At 61.2% G+C, this 12,917-nt stretch overlaps 1 protein-coding gene across 1 annotated transcript; it reads left to right on the forward strand.

The window, feature by feature from the left end:
- Positions 1-115: 115 nt before the first annotated feature.
- GAN (gigaxonin) lies at positions 116-10,760 on the forward strand. The gene is made up of 11 exons (XM_078617667.1): positions 116-1,389; positions 5,221-5,335; positions 5,665-6,015; positions 6,371-6,585; positions 7,187-7,308; positions 7,636-7,748; positions 8,010-8,159; positions 8,572-8,708; positions 8,963-9,097; positions 9,388-9,497; positions 9,913-10,760. Exons 1-11 carry the CDS (start codon positions 1,151-1,153, stop codon positions 10,089-10,091), a joined length of 1,866 nt encoding a protein of 621 aa, XP_078473793.1. The 5' UTR covers positions 116-1,150; the 3' UTR covers positions 10,092-10,760.
- The last annotated feature ends 2,157 nt before the right edge of the window (positions 10,761-12,917 follow it).

A 12,917-nucleotide genomic window follows, 5' to 3' on the forward strand; every position in this document is an offset into this window, starting at 1 on the left:
GCTCCCACCTCGCCAGGGTTTCATTCCCTCTCGGCATCTTCTCTTTCCCCCCCCCACCTCGCCAGTTTCATTCCCCTCGGCATCTCCTTCTCTTGCCCCCCCCCACACCTCGCCAGAGTTTCATTCCTCTCGGCATCTCCTTCTCTTGCCCCCCCCCAGCTCGCCAGAGTTTCATTCCCCCTCGCCATGTCCCGAGTTCGCGACTCGTCGTGCCGCAGGAGCGACTTGCCGGCAGCGAGAGGCACCGCTGGATTTGGGGGGTGCCGCTGTCATTCAAACGTCGCCCGAACCGGACATTGTCACCTTCAATTGCTGCTACGTTGCTGAAGGACCATTGCCCAAAACGTCGGCCCATTCCACACACTGTGTGCTTCTCGCAATGAAGCGCTGCTGTCATTGGAACATCCGATGTTGTATTTTGTATAATTGGTGTCAAAACCAGCACCACCAAAAGACAAATATCCCCCTTATAGCCTGTGGACAGTCTGTGAACAGACTGTTAGGGCTGTTAGCGAGCACCTATGCAGGTCGGCACGACGGCGTGGGTGTCCACCACCACGTCCGGCCGCCTTTGTCTCTCTCGTGGCGATGATTACACATCGCTCCAGGCACGTGTATTGAACTTGATTCGCACCGCACGTAGCCACCGTGCTCATCCGAGCTTGAGTCGACCTCGGGGGAGACCCGGGCGCGGTTCGGATCCTCGTCAGCCACGGTGTTGGCCGTGAGCGGGAATCGAACTCGGGTGGCCGGGGTCGTAGCGAGGTGACGCCAACCACTCCACGAGCGCAACAACAACAGCCAATCGCCGCTAAGTGGCGGTGACGTCACCGCGGCGCTTGTGCCAGGCTATGTGCACGTCGAGGCCAACGCAGACCACGACACCGCCACTACCACCGCCACCACATACCGGCGTGGCGCGCCTCAACACGCCTCGGATGACGTCACGCGCCCCCCCACTGCCCCCCCCGCGCCCCCCCCGCGTCCTGCACACGGGGCCCGCCGGCTCAGCGCGGCAGACTCGGAGCGCGACTCGGGGCGACACCAGCAGCAGCAGCAGCGCGAGGGGTGGTGGTGTTGGTGGTGGTGTTGTTGTTGGTGGAGGTCGCGAGGCCGAGAGAGACGCACGAGGAGGAGGGAGGCTGCGGCCATGGCCAAGCAGCCCGGGGCAGCAGAAGCAGCCGCCGCGGCCGCCTCGGCTGGCGGAGCGGCGGGCGGGGAGGGAGGAGGCTCGTCCCTGTTCAGCGACCCGCAGCACTCCCGCAAGCTGCTCAAGAACCTGCGCTCGTTCCGCGCGGACCCCATCTTCTGCGACTCGGCCCTGGTGGTGGACGGTGCCGAGATCCCCGTGCAGAGGAACCTCCTGGCGGCGGTCAGCCCCTACATACGGTGAGGGCCGACGGCCGCAGACCCCCCCCCCCCCCCGGTGACAGGAGGGGGCCACCTGGGATCAGGGATTGCAGATCGCTGACAGGAGATGTGGCAGCGGGTGGGGTGACGGCGTTGGTCTCTGTGACGGGGGGGGGCAGGAACCTGGGATGAGGCCGTCAATGACGGGGACCTGCTGGCTGGGGGTTCGCGGGATCTTTGAGGAGAGAATCCGTGACGGGGAACCTGATGGGACCTGGGATACGTGGCACGGGGGGGGGGTCAAACACCGGAGATCGGATCAGGAGTCAGTGAGGGGAGGAACTTGATGATGGGTCTGAAGACCTGAGACCAGGAGATGAGGGATATGGCCCATTCATGGGTTGGGGGATCACTCGGACTTGTAGCCGAGGTTCGTGAGATCTAGGGACATAAGACGTCGCGGTCCTGGGATCAGTGATAGGGGCTGGTACCAAAGCGTCCTGGAGGTCAGGGGACCCGACGGGCCCCGAGAGATCTGGAACCAGAGACTGAGCGGGACCCGACGTGGGGACTGGTGCCGCTTAGAAGGGGGGGGGAGGGCTCCCCGGGACTCAGAGACTCATTTAGGGGGGCACGCCACCGTCGGACTAAACTCATCATTGCCCCCCCCACCCCTCGTCGTCTCCATGCTGAGCGCAGCTCCTGCTGGGCGGTCACCCCCTCCCCTCGTGATGTAAACAAACCCCCCCCCCACAGCCATCACCCCCCCCCCCTTCCCTTGTGGTGTAAACAACCGCCCCCCCCCCCACAGCCATCACCCCCCCCGCCCACAGCCACCACCCCCCGCCCCCCCACAGCCCCCACACCCCGCCCCTCTCCCCACAGCCCCCGCCCCCCCACAGCCCCCACCCCCCAGCTCGCGCTCTGTCGCATGCGCCAACTCACGCATCTCACGCAGCTCGCATCGTCGTCGTCATCGGCCGTGATCAATCCACTGCTGGATGAAGGCCTCGGCACCCTCCGCGGCGTCCCCCTCCTCCTCTGTGTGGAGTGCCGTGAAGCCGCTCGCCTCTCTTCACGGTGGCGGTGGCTGGGTTGGTGGTGGTGGCCACGGCCACGTCGTCTTGGGGCTGCGCGTGTTCTGCGCAGCACGCGCGCCTCTTGCTGCCCCCCCCCCCGCTCTTGTCCCCGAGCACGCCAACAACAACAACACCACCCCGCGTGCATTGCTTCTTGGTTCAGTTGCTCGTCAGTGTTGGTGCTGTTTCGCCACACTTCACCACGCTGCATTCGAGCGGGTTGGTGAATGCGGGGGAGCATAGAAGTACAGTTCAATCATTGGTTTTATTGCACCGCCCTCTGCTGCTCACAAACAAGATAGAAACAGTCGTACACCGTTTACATTGCGTACAGTCTCGTGTTATATCATTTAGCACGTGCACATTTAATACGCCTTTTAACTAACGATGCATTCATGTGCGTTGATTGACAATATTTAAATATACAAGAGAGCCTCACCGAGGCCTCACCACGGCAGTCTTCCCATACGAGTACCAGCCAGGCCGGGACCTGCTTAGATTGCGAGATTTGACCAGCTCGGGCACGTCAGTGGCTCGTGTGAGTGGCTGTGCCGGGTGAGTGGGGCATGTGGCACGCAGCCGTGAATTCACATCCTGCCAGCTTCTCTCCCTAATTAAACCGAGAGCACGACACCACCACAACTACCTCACGTGATTTCTATCCTGACGTAAGGGGGCGATCAGCCATGTCAAACAACAATGATAATGTCCCACGAGCAACTTCCTTCAAATTCGTCTGCTGCCTCCTCACAGTCTGGAAATTCATTTACTCCGCCGTCATCCCTGCTCCTGACTTCCTGCCCCCCCCCCATTCAGTCCCCGTGTACTGACGGTTTCTCAACCCAGCGATCAAATCCAGCACGAGCGCAACCCAAAGTGGCTCAGCGGCACGCTCGGCTGCGGTGCCTCTCACCTAGACGAGGCCTCTGCCGTGCACGCCACCTTCGACCCTTCCGTGTGCTCCTGTCTGGCGACAAGGAGCGGTCACGAAGAAACTCCTCCACAGATAGTGTGAGAGATGTTCCTCTCCCCGTGACACGCCCCAGATTATGTGCCTTGCAGAGGTGGCAACCCGACCCCGTGGCCCTGCTGCCCGGTTCCCACGGTGAAATGGGGACGAGGGCTGCGTCTCTCCCCCACGCCCGCGGTAATCCGCTGTGGTGTCGTTTAGGGCGGGGGTTGGGGGGGGCTCCTCACCCAGATGCCCTTAATCCAGATCCAAATGATCGGCTTGTGGACAGTGAGGGAATAGGGAGGCTAGGCGGGGGTGAGTGGTGCGCGGATTTTGGTGAGTGGCTGTGTGATGAGTTGTGAGGTGAAGCCGCACACGTGAATGGTACCTGGGTGGGGGCTGGTGCGGCGAGTGGCTGTGGGGATGAGTGGGCGGTGCGGTGAGCGTCAGTAGTTGTGAGTGCCGGTGGTATTATGTATGTATATATGTTGAACTTCTTTTGCACCATACGTAGCCAACCGTGGTAATCGGAGGTGCTCCTTGACGAGATCAGCAAGGCATTGTGGTTCATTTGAGGCAAGTGCTTTGTGTGTAATGAGTGTAACCTTATCATCGATTCGTTCGGCAACTAGAAGCTCGACAAGCACTGGACGGACATAGTCGGATCCTGCAGTACCCGTCACAGCACGTGCCAAGAAAATGTGGTATTTTAGAGAACTGTACACGTCTATGGCGTTGCAGGGGCCGCTGCGAGTTACCTGCCGCCAGGTGGAATGTGTCGGGACACGCCGGTTCTGGCGCGATGGCCCACGCCCGCGGTGGCAAGGAAACCGTGACTCACCCGGCCGGGATGGGCGGGGACGGAGCGGATGCACGGGCGCATTCACCCCCCTAGCAACAGTGGCCGGCCGGGTCACGTTAGATCAGGCGAGGTTAGGTCACGGCCATGCTGAAAGCCTTCGCTACCTCCGTGCTCCTGCCAAAGACCTCCGCTTAACGTCCCTCTCCCCTGAGGAGCAAGGAGAGTGGCGGCACTGGGAAATCCAAACAAGAGCAGTAGGGCCCCAAGAGACTCAAGGGGCCCCAGGTACTTAAAACATAGGGTGTTCCTAATACGAGATAAAACAGAAAAATAATACTTAAATAATTTTTTTCTCGCAATGTGTCTATTACTATAATCATATCGCACAACTGCGATGTAATTAAGTTAGAAAACTTGTCTATGTACAATTATAGTAATTAGGTGATGCTCCCCCAATGTGGGCTGCACCGCCACCAACCATGGACAAAGCTGAAGAGCCGCAGCAGCGCGGCGGTCAGCATTAGGCAAGGGCCCGTGGCGTGCGTCACGTGGTCTCAACTCGGAAAAGGCTGGCGAACGTGCAAACCTGGGGCTTGAGTCAGGGTTGGGGTCACGAGATACAAACCCGTGGGAGAGCTGTGGATGCGGGTTGGCAGGGACGATGGGCGAGACCATCGGCAGACTCCACGAAACAAACAAACCCATCGGCCACAAGAGAGCAGCGGGCGATGACGTCATCAGCGACCCACTCGGAATCAACAGGCAGGCACCCCGAGCCTGTATGCACGCGTGGGTTGGCGCTTCGCGCGTGGGGACGCGTGTGAGAACGCGCGGCGTCGGCGTCGCCCCCCGGGGCGGCGTCGCGAGACAAACGAGCCTCTTGTCGACCCCGCCCGGCACGCGCGGCCGCTGGGCGGAGGACGCGGCGGGGCCGGCAGGGACTCGCGCGGCACCGCCGGGGCACCGCTCCGTGCTACGCGTCCGCGGTGTTCGCCGTTTTGACCGAACGCCCGTCGCTATCGTTGTCGTCGTTACAGCACCAAGTTCAACTATTCGCCGCCCAAGAACAACGGCACGGTGTTCAAGATCACCCTGGAGGGAGTGGGTCTGAGCGTCATCCACGAGATCCTGGAGTACATCTACACGGGGGAGGTGGGCGACGGGGCTCGCATGCTTGTTCCAACGCACCGCTCATTCGTACAAGATGTGTCGGCGAAGAATTTCTCTCGATGAACGACAAAGGACAATTGTTGCGATGTTGTCATCTGTATTGCAACTAATAAAAATAAAGAGGGGGGAAAGGCGGTTTCCCACCTTCAGGAGGGAGGATGTGAGGGGCAGGCGCCATTTTTTAAAGGGGCCCGAGATTACCGGACGCGACCAAAGTTGTCGCCTGTTACAATTTCCGGTCCCCGTAACCGTCGCGACGCTTGACGGAGCGCTCGCCGGTTCACGCTGCGCCCCCACCCCCCCCCCACCAGGTGCGCCTCAGCGAGGAGACGATCCAGGACATGGTGCAGGGAGCCGACCTGCTGCTGCTCACTGACCTCAAGGCGCTCTGCTGCGATTTCCTGGAAAGCTGCATCGTCGCCGAAAACTGCATCGGCATCCGGGACTTTGCGCTGCACTACTCCCTGCTGCACGTGCACCACGTGGCCACCGAGTTCCTGGAGACGCACTTCCGCGACGTGTGCGGCACCGACGAGTTCCTGGAGCTGTCTGCCTCCAAGCTGCGCGAGATCATGTCCCTGGAGAAGCTCAACGTGGGCAACGAGCGCTACGTGTTCGAGGCCGTGCTGCAGTGGCTCAAGCGAGACCTGGAGGAGCGCAAGGTGGGAGGAGGAGGAGGGGGGGAGCGCCTGTCTTGTGCCAGCGTTGCCACTGCCGATCGCGGTCATTCTCACGATTGAGTTTACCGTGCGGCCGGGCATTGAATATCCAGCCGGGTCTGGCACCGCAGCTTCCAGTATGCCTCTCGTCGCTGTGATTGTGGTGGCTGTTCCAACTGCTGGTCACGTGCCGCCGGCTGGAGGCGACCCAGAAAGTGTTGGGCGAGAAGGGAATCCCCGCGCGGCCCAGCACTGGGGCACTGCCCGTCCCCTCCCCTCTCACCCCCCCCTTCCCTTCTCCCTTTCCTCCCCTTTCACCCCTCTCTCGATCTGTGACCCTCGCCCTCCGGCGTGGCAGGTGCACATGAAGGAGGTGATGACGGCCGTGTGGCTCGACACGCTGGACCCGCACTTCCTGCAGGAGCAGATGCTGCGGGAGCCGCTGGTGCGCGTGATCATCCAGGAGTGCGCCATCCCGCTCACGGAGACGCGCAGCGGAGAGGCGCTGCTCTCCAGCTTCCGCCCGCGAGGCTACTCCGAGTGCATCGTCACCGTGGGCGGGGAGGAGCGCAGGTGCGACGGGGCCGCCGCGCTCACTTCCGCGCTTGCGCCCCGCGGCTCTCCGACCCGGGCTGTCGGTGCCGCGCTTCTTGGGGAAACGAACGTTCGCCGAGCGAAACGTCGAACGTGGTGCCAAAGGGCTGCATGTTGGAGAGAGAGGGGGCGCGTTGTAGAGAGAGGGGCGCGTCGTAGAGAGGGGGGGCGCGTCGTAGAGAGAGGACTCTGCTCGGCCCGCACGGGGTAAAACGGGGTTTTGGCGCGCCCATGCCAGAGATGCGATTATGATTCGGAGGCGGTAATCCCAGCGGAGGGTTTCTCATCGTTATTGATTTACGCTTCTGGGAAGGTTTGTGGCCTCCAAGCGCCGCTCTTCTACGAGAGGAGCGGCGCGAGGGGGTGAACGCCGGCGTGTGCACTTCTCCTGTCGCATCTTCACGCCACGAAAGCCTCCGCAGTGACTGTCCCCTGCGCGTGTTATAAAGGCGGTCGGACGCGGTGCTCGCCACCCACCCCCTCGTGCACTCGCCAATAACGCTCGCCCCAACAGTCTGTTAAGGCTACACGGGGGATCTTTGTCTTTGTATGTACGTGCCGCCCGTGTCGGCACCACTAGCTCCCGCAAGCCGACGGCGGCGGTGCGCTGCATGTGCCCGCTCTACGACCCGAACCGGCAGCTGTGGATCGACCTGGCACCCATGGGCACCGCACGCGTCAACCACGGCGTCGTCTCCGCAGGTGCGCCCACCGGCTCGGGGCGGATGGGGGTTTCATAATGGCCGTGTCGGAGACACTGACCCGGCACCACTGAGATGTTGGGTTGGAATCCGGGTTTTGTCCTCATCCAGGAGTTGATAGACAATGGCCTATGATGACGACGACGATCTTTACCACCGCGTAGGTGTTGGCGGTTGAGCGGTCACAGTTTCCGGCGCGTGTTCAGGGTGTGCCGCGTGTTGTTCAGCGCCATGTCGATGGATTCGGTGCAGCACACGATGTGATGATGATGATCGCGACGGTGATGATCGCTGCCGTTACTTCTCTCTTCCCATGTCCGTGGCTCAGAGGGATCTATCTTTGCGATCGGCGGGTCGGATGGTGATAGCTCCGTGCTGAGCTCCGGGGAGAAGTACAACCCCGACAACAACAGCTGGACGGCCATCGCCCCCATGCGAGAGGTGGGGTGGGGGCTCCGCACACCCACACTGGGGTCCCTCCCACCCAAGGGGTCCTCGTCATTAATCCCATGACCCCATCCACCCTCCTCGTCTTGTTTGATGGCTCCTTTAGCCCTGACTGTAACCCGCTAATCCGTAACCCCTAACCCTGACTAATCTCTTCAACCGTACACCCTAACTATAACCCTGACTAACCCCTTTATCCATCCCCCCCTAACCCTTGACCCTCACTCTGACCCGATTTCCTGCGGCCAACCCCAGACGCGCATGAACTTTGGCATTGTGCACATCGACGGGATCCTGTACGTGATCGGCGGCGAGGACGAGACTTCGGAGCTGCTGTCGGGAGAGACGTACGACATCTACACCGACACGTGGTCGCTGCTGCCCGACATCACCATCCTGCGCAAGGTGCGCCATGCCGCTATCCCCCGCTCGCCCCCCCTCCCCATCCGGACCCCCCCCTTCCCCCCTCCCACCACCGAGCCAAAAGCCCCCTTGCGCCGCCCCGTGCCTCGGCACCAGGTGGCGATGGAGCAAGAGACGCGACCCGGGAGGGAACTGACCCGGAATGAGAAGCTGCAGGGGGGGCGGCCTTTCGGCAGTATCTTTCTGCAATGGAACGACGGGTCACGTGACGTTGCGAACTCACATGATGTCCTAACATCGACGTGTGCACCACGAGCGTAAGAACATCGACCTTGCTCTGCAAGTCGGCCAACCGTTGCGTCGCCCGGTAGCTCGCACCCACCCCCCATTTATCGCCACCCTCCTCCTCATCCCCTCGTTCCCCCTGTTGCTCCCCACCCTCACCCCCCGCCAGATCGGTTGCTATGCGGTGATGAGGAAGAAGATTTACGCCATGGGAGGCGGCAGCTATGGGAAGCTGTTTGAGTCGGCCGAGTGCTACGACCCCAAGACGCAGCAGTGGACGGCGATCTGTCCCCTCAAGGAACGGCGGTGCGACCCCTACTCCCAGCCCGGCCTGGCATCCACGATCCCTTATCCCCCGATCCTGGTCCCTGATTCCTAATCCCCGATTGACTGATCTCTGATCAACCGATCCCCTAATCCCCCGAAATCTCGAATCCCCCAATTCCCAACCCAAACGGGCTGCGCTATGCGGTTGCTGGTAGATTGCACTTTGATCCCAGAAGTCAGGTGACCGGCATGTAACGTGCGCGTAAACACAGAGGGGCTGATGGCGGTTGCAGGTTCGGCGCGGTGGCGTGTGGCGTGGGCCAGGAGCTCTACGTGTTTGGGGGCGTGCGGCGTAAGGAGGGAGAGAACGTGCCCGAGGGACAGATGGTGACGTGCAAGTCGGAGATGTACCACGACCAGGTCAAGCGGTGAGTCACGCGCGCATACGCGCACGCACGACCACACACATCCACGCACGCACGACTAGACATGTGCGTACAACTTCACACACGTGCGTACAATCACACAGATGCGTACAACCACACACACAAACGTGTAAATAGACACACAATGTACACACACACGCAAAACCGTACACACGCAAAACCGCACACACGCACGTAGAACCGCACACTTGCCCGCGTGATCCCAAACTTTTCCCTCACCCACCTGCCCCCTCTGCCCACGGTCGCCCCTCCCCCGCGCTTGCGTGGCCCAGGTGGACGTACCTGACGGACCAGATGCTGAGTGTGCAGTCGGCCGCCTCCTTCGTGTACGGCGCCGTCCCCATTGGCGCCAGCATCTACCTGGTCGGGGACCTCGACACGGGTGAGCACTCATCTCACATTCGCCCTGCGCTCACCCTGCGCTCACCCTGCGCTCGCCCCGCGCTCGCCCCATACTCGCCTCACGCTCACTCCCACGCTCCTCCCCTAGAGCCAGGACCAAATTGGCAACAAGGCCGATCAATTGACTAAAAGTTATAATCAACCTGCGTTAAAATGGCGGCTGCCCCTACAAGCTACGCGCAGCCTGACAGGGCCGATGGTGTCGCCAAGCCCCACCCAGCACCTCCCGTCCAGAGGCACGCGTGTGATTGGCGAGGCAACTTTGTTTTGAATCCAATTCGTCCAGCAATCAAACCTATAATCGCGAGATGACTCTATTACTTAAGTAATGGGACCGCCAGGCTCTCATCATCATCCGTCTCTGCCCTGTCGCGATCTTCCCTCGCGATCTGCAGGGACTCAGTACGACTTTGTGCGCGAGTACCGCCGCAACACGGGCACGTGGCACCACACCAAGCCGCTGCTGCCCTCCGACCTGCGCCGCACCGGCTGCGCCGCCCTGCGCATCGCCAACTGCCGCCTCTTCAAGCTGCAGATGGAGCAGGGCCTCTTCCGCATCCGCGTGCCACGCTGACGGCGGCGCGGGGCGGCGGCGGCGTGGAGAGAAAGAGAGGGAGAGAGAGGTGGCGGCACCGGAGGGGACCACCGGGGCCTGTCCCCGCCACTAGCCAAGATGGCATCGCCGCGGGAACGCGGGAGGATGACTTGTGGCGAGCGCCCGAGGAGACGGGCGGTGTGGCTGGGCGGCGTGCCCCTCCAGCCAATGAGTGTCCGGCTGCGCCGTGTGCAGCAATTTTGCCCGGCGCTGAGCGGATGACGCGACGCTCGCGCAGCTCCGCCAACGCCAGCACGGTGCCGCCGGTGCCGATTCAATGATGGAGAGATGGGGCCGGGCTTGGCACGCTCCTAGAGTCGCCTCCCTCGATCTTCCCTCCCCACTCCGCTCGCCGCCCGGTGACGTCGCCCTCAGAGGGCTCGACGTTCATCCTCGGGCTGGGGGTCGCTCGCCAGGCCGGGGGCGGAGGTCGGCTTACGCATGACAGGCCGCTCCGCGCTGTCAGAGTTAAGATGGCACGCTCGTAGGGTGAGCATTTGGCGACACGGGTTGTCATGGGTCGGTGGCGAGCCGGACTGGGTCGCTAAGACGAAGGCAAAAGCGCCGGCTCCCTGTAGGGGGCTGCGTCTATGAGGAGACGGCAAGAGTGAAACCGGCGCGGTGGACCGGCCGGTGGTATGGTGGGGGTCGAGGGTTTGGGGTGGGGGGCGAGGGTTGGGGGGGGGGGCGAGGGTTGGGGAGGGGGGGCGTCGTTGGTCCGTCGTTCAATGCCAGCGCCCGTTGGTGACCGGATCGGGCCGGCTTGCCGTCCGAATGCGCTTCGTAGATCTCCATGGGGCAAGCTCCCGTTTGTTTGGTTTGAGGTCCCCTTGGATTTACCGCTCCTGCGTATGTTTCCGTGGTTGCGCCGTTTAGCCCTCCGAGCGCTTTTTCAGGATCTCCCGGCACGCGGAGTGATACGTCAGACATGGAACAACACGTGGCACAGCATCAACACATGTGGCAGAGCGACCATTGCCGTGCGGTCCTCCCTCCGCTTGTGTTGAACGGTTTTTGCCGGTGTCTCGTGCGAGGAGGTCGTCTTGATTTGGAGCACGGAGCAGCGCACCGCCCCTTGCCACAAGAACGGCCCCCGCAAAACGGCGTCGCAGAACTACTACTCAGTCCGCTTTCGTGGCTTCGTTATATGCACGCTACTCGGGGTGCGCATACTATACACGCCCGGCATAGATTGGTGCATGTCGTTAAAAGCTAAACAATTAATTCTGAGAGCTTGATTCAGCGGATTTACGCCGCGAGCCAATTGCGCCAGGGATGTTTGGGTCACCGGTGATTGGGCTGGGACCATCCCCTCGCCACGCTGGAGGACCCGGTTTTGAAGCATAGGTGGGGGCAACGTGCATTTGTTCGGTGTCTCCAACCCCGAAGCAGCTCCTGGAGGAGTCTCCGCTTCGTAAAAACAAGTTGAGAGTCATTTCCCCCACGTCAAAAAGGAACTTCCCCCTCCACGTAGCGCGTGCTCTCTGTCACGTATAGCCATCGTCGCTATCATCACTGTCGCCGTCATCATTAGTACAAGCCCTTCACTTTCGCCCCATGTAGAGCACGCTGTCATATGATCGCCATGATGATAGTCATCAGGACCCAGTAAAGTTCTGTTCCTGTAGCGAGTGCTCCGTCTCACATCGTCGCCGTCATTGTCATCGCTTGTCTGTACCTCTCCCTTGGCTCTGGTGGTTTGCGGTGCCCCTACTCGGAGGTCGACCCTCGGCCGTTAGAGATGAGCACCGCGAATCGTCACGAGAGCCGCAGCCACACGGCAGCATCGATCCCCGGGCCCCCCTCGCGAAACCACAGCACCCCCTTTAACCCCCACTAAACCCACCCCCCTCACCGTATCCCACCCCCAGCACCCTGGTGTAATGCGGGTCCTCGATATCTCGGGCTACTGCAGGGGTGGGCATTTAAAAAAACATTTTTATATATAAAACTATGGTTAAACAGAAAATCAAAACCCCTATTCCAGAACGATGCTCGGCGGTGCCGTTCCTTTGGCACGAGTCTGGCGTAGCGTCGGCACCAATACGCGGTGGGAGAGTGTGAAGCACAAGGGGTGGGGGGGGGGGTAGTAACGCACAAGGGACGGCCAGAGGCAAGCGCCACGGCCACGAGCGCCCACTTCTGGGTTGGCCGCCGGCCCGGTCGACAAGGAATTCCTCAGAGATGTGGCGGTTTTCGAAATCACTTTGTTTGTGTGTAATCATGTGATCGCCTTAGAGCAGGGGTGAGAACCTATGGGCCCCCGCGGCTTCATTCCACACAGCCCACAACTTCATTTGCCATGGCTTGTGGACTTCATTCGATACGACCTGCCATTTTACTTGACGCGGCACACGAACGATATTTATCCACTGCTGAAAAACTCTAAATCGGGTCCTGGAGGGTGGAACGTTTTCGACCACCTGGAAATGCTGTGCTAATTTTAGAACCCACGGTCACCTCTGTCGTACCCTGCTACAGACAGAGGTGCATCGGCATGCGTGCGTGCCTGCGGTTGCTCTCCCCAGGGCATTTGAAAGTCCTATTCGGCCTTCAGTCAGTAAAAAGTTTCCCCTCCCTGCTGTATCTTGAACGAAGCGAGCGTGGGGGACGATCGTTTGGTCGAGCGACGGGAGCGTGAGCTCACGGCGCAACTCGTTTACGGACAACGGCTCGACTCGTCGCTGCTCTCCGCTCGGCCACAACGCGACGCCGGCTGCCGCCCTCATTCCGTAGAGCTGCTGCTGCCACTGTTGCTATTAACCGCGGGGCTTACCCGTGGCTGGCAGCACATGGTTTTTTTGC

The sequence above is a fragment of the Lampetra planeri genome, chromosome 54 (genome assembly GCF_965212315.1).
Source record: "Lampetra planeri chromosome 54, kcLamPlan1.2.h2, whole genome shotgun sequence".
NCBI classification, from domain to species: Eukaryota; Metazoa; Chordata; class Hyperoartia; order Petromyzontiformes; family Petromyzontidae; genus Lampetra; species Lampetra planeri.

Bases quoted from the DNA above. Each gene is read 5' to 3' on its own strand.
- GAN (XM_078617667.1), top strand. From the start codon at position 1,151: ATGGCCAAGCAGCCCGGGGCAGCAGAAGCAGCCGCCGCGGCCGCCTCG. The intron at 7,749-8,009 runs GTGGGGTGGGGG...GGCCAACCCCAG, and splicing joins CCATCGCCCCCATGCGAGAG to ACGCGCATGAACTTTGGCAT. The intron at 8,709-8,962 runs GTGCGACCCCTA...TGGCGGTTGCAG, and splicing joins TGTCCCCTCAAGGAACGGCG to GTTCGGCGCGGTGGCGTGTG.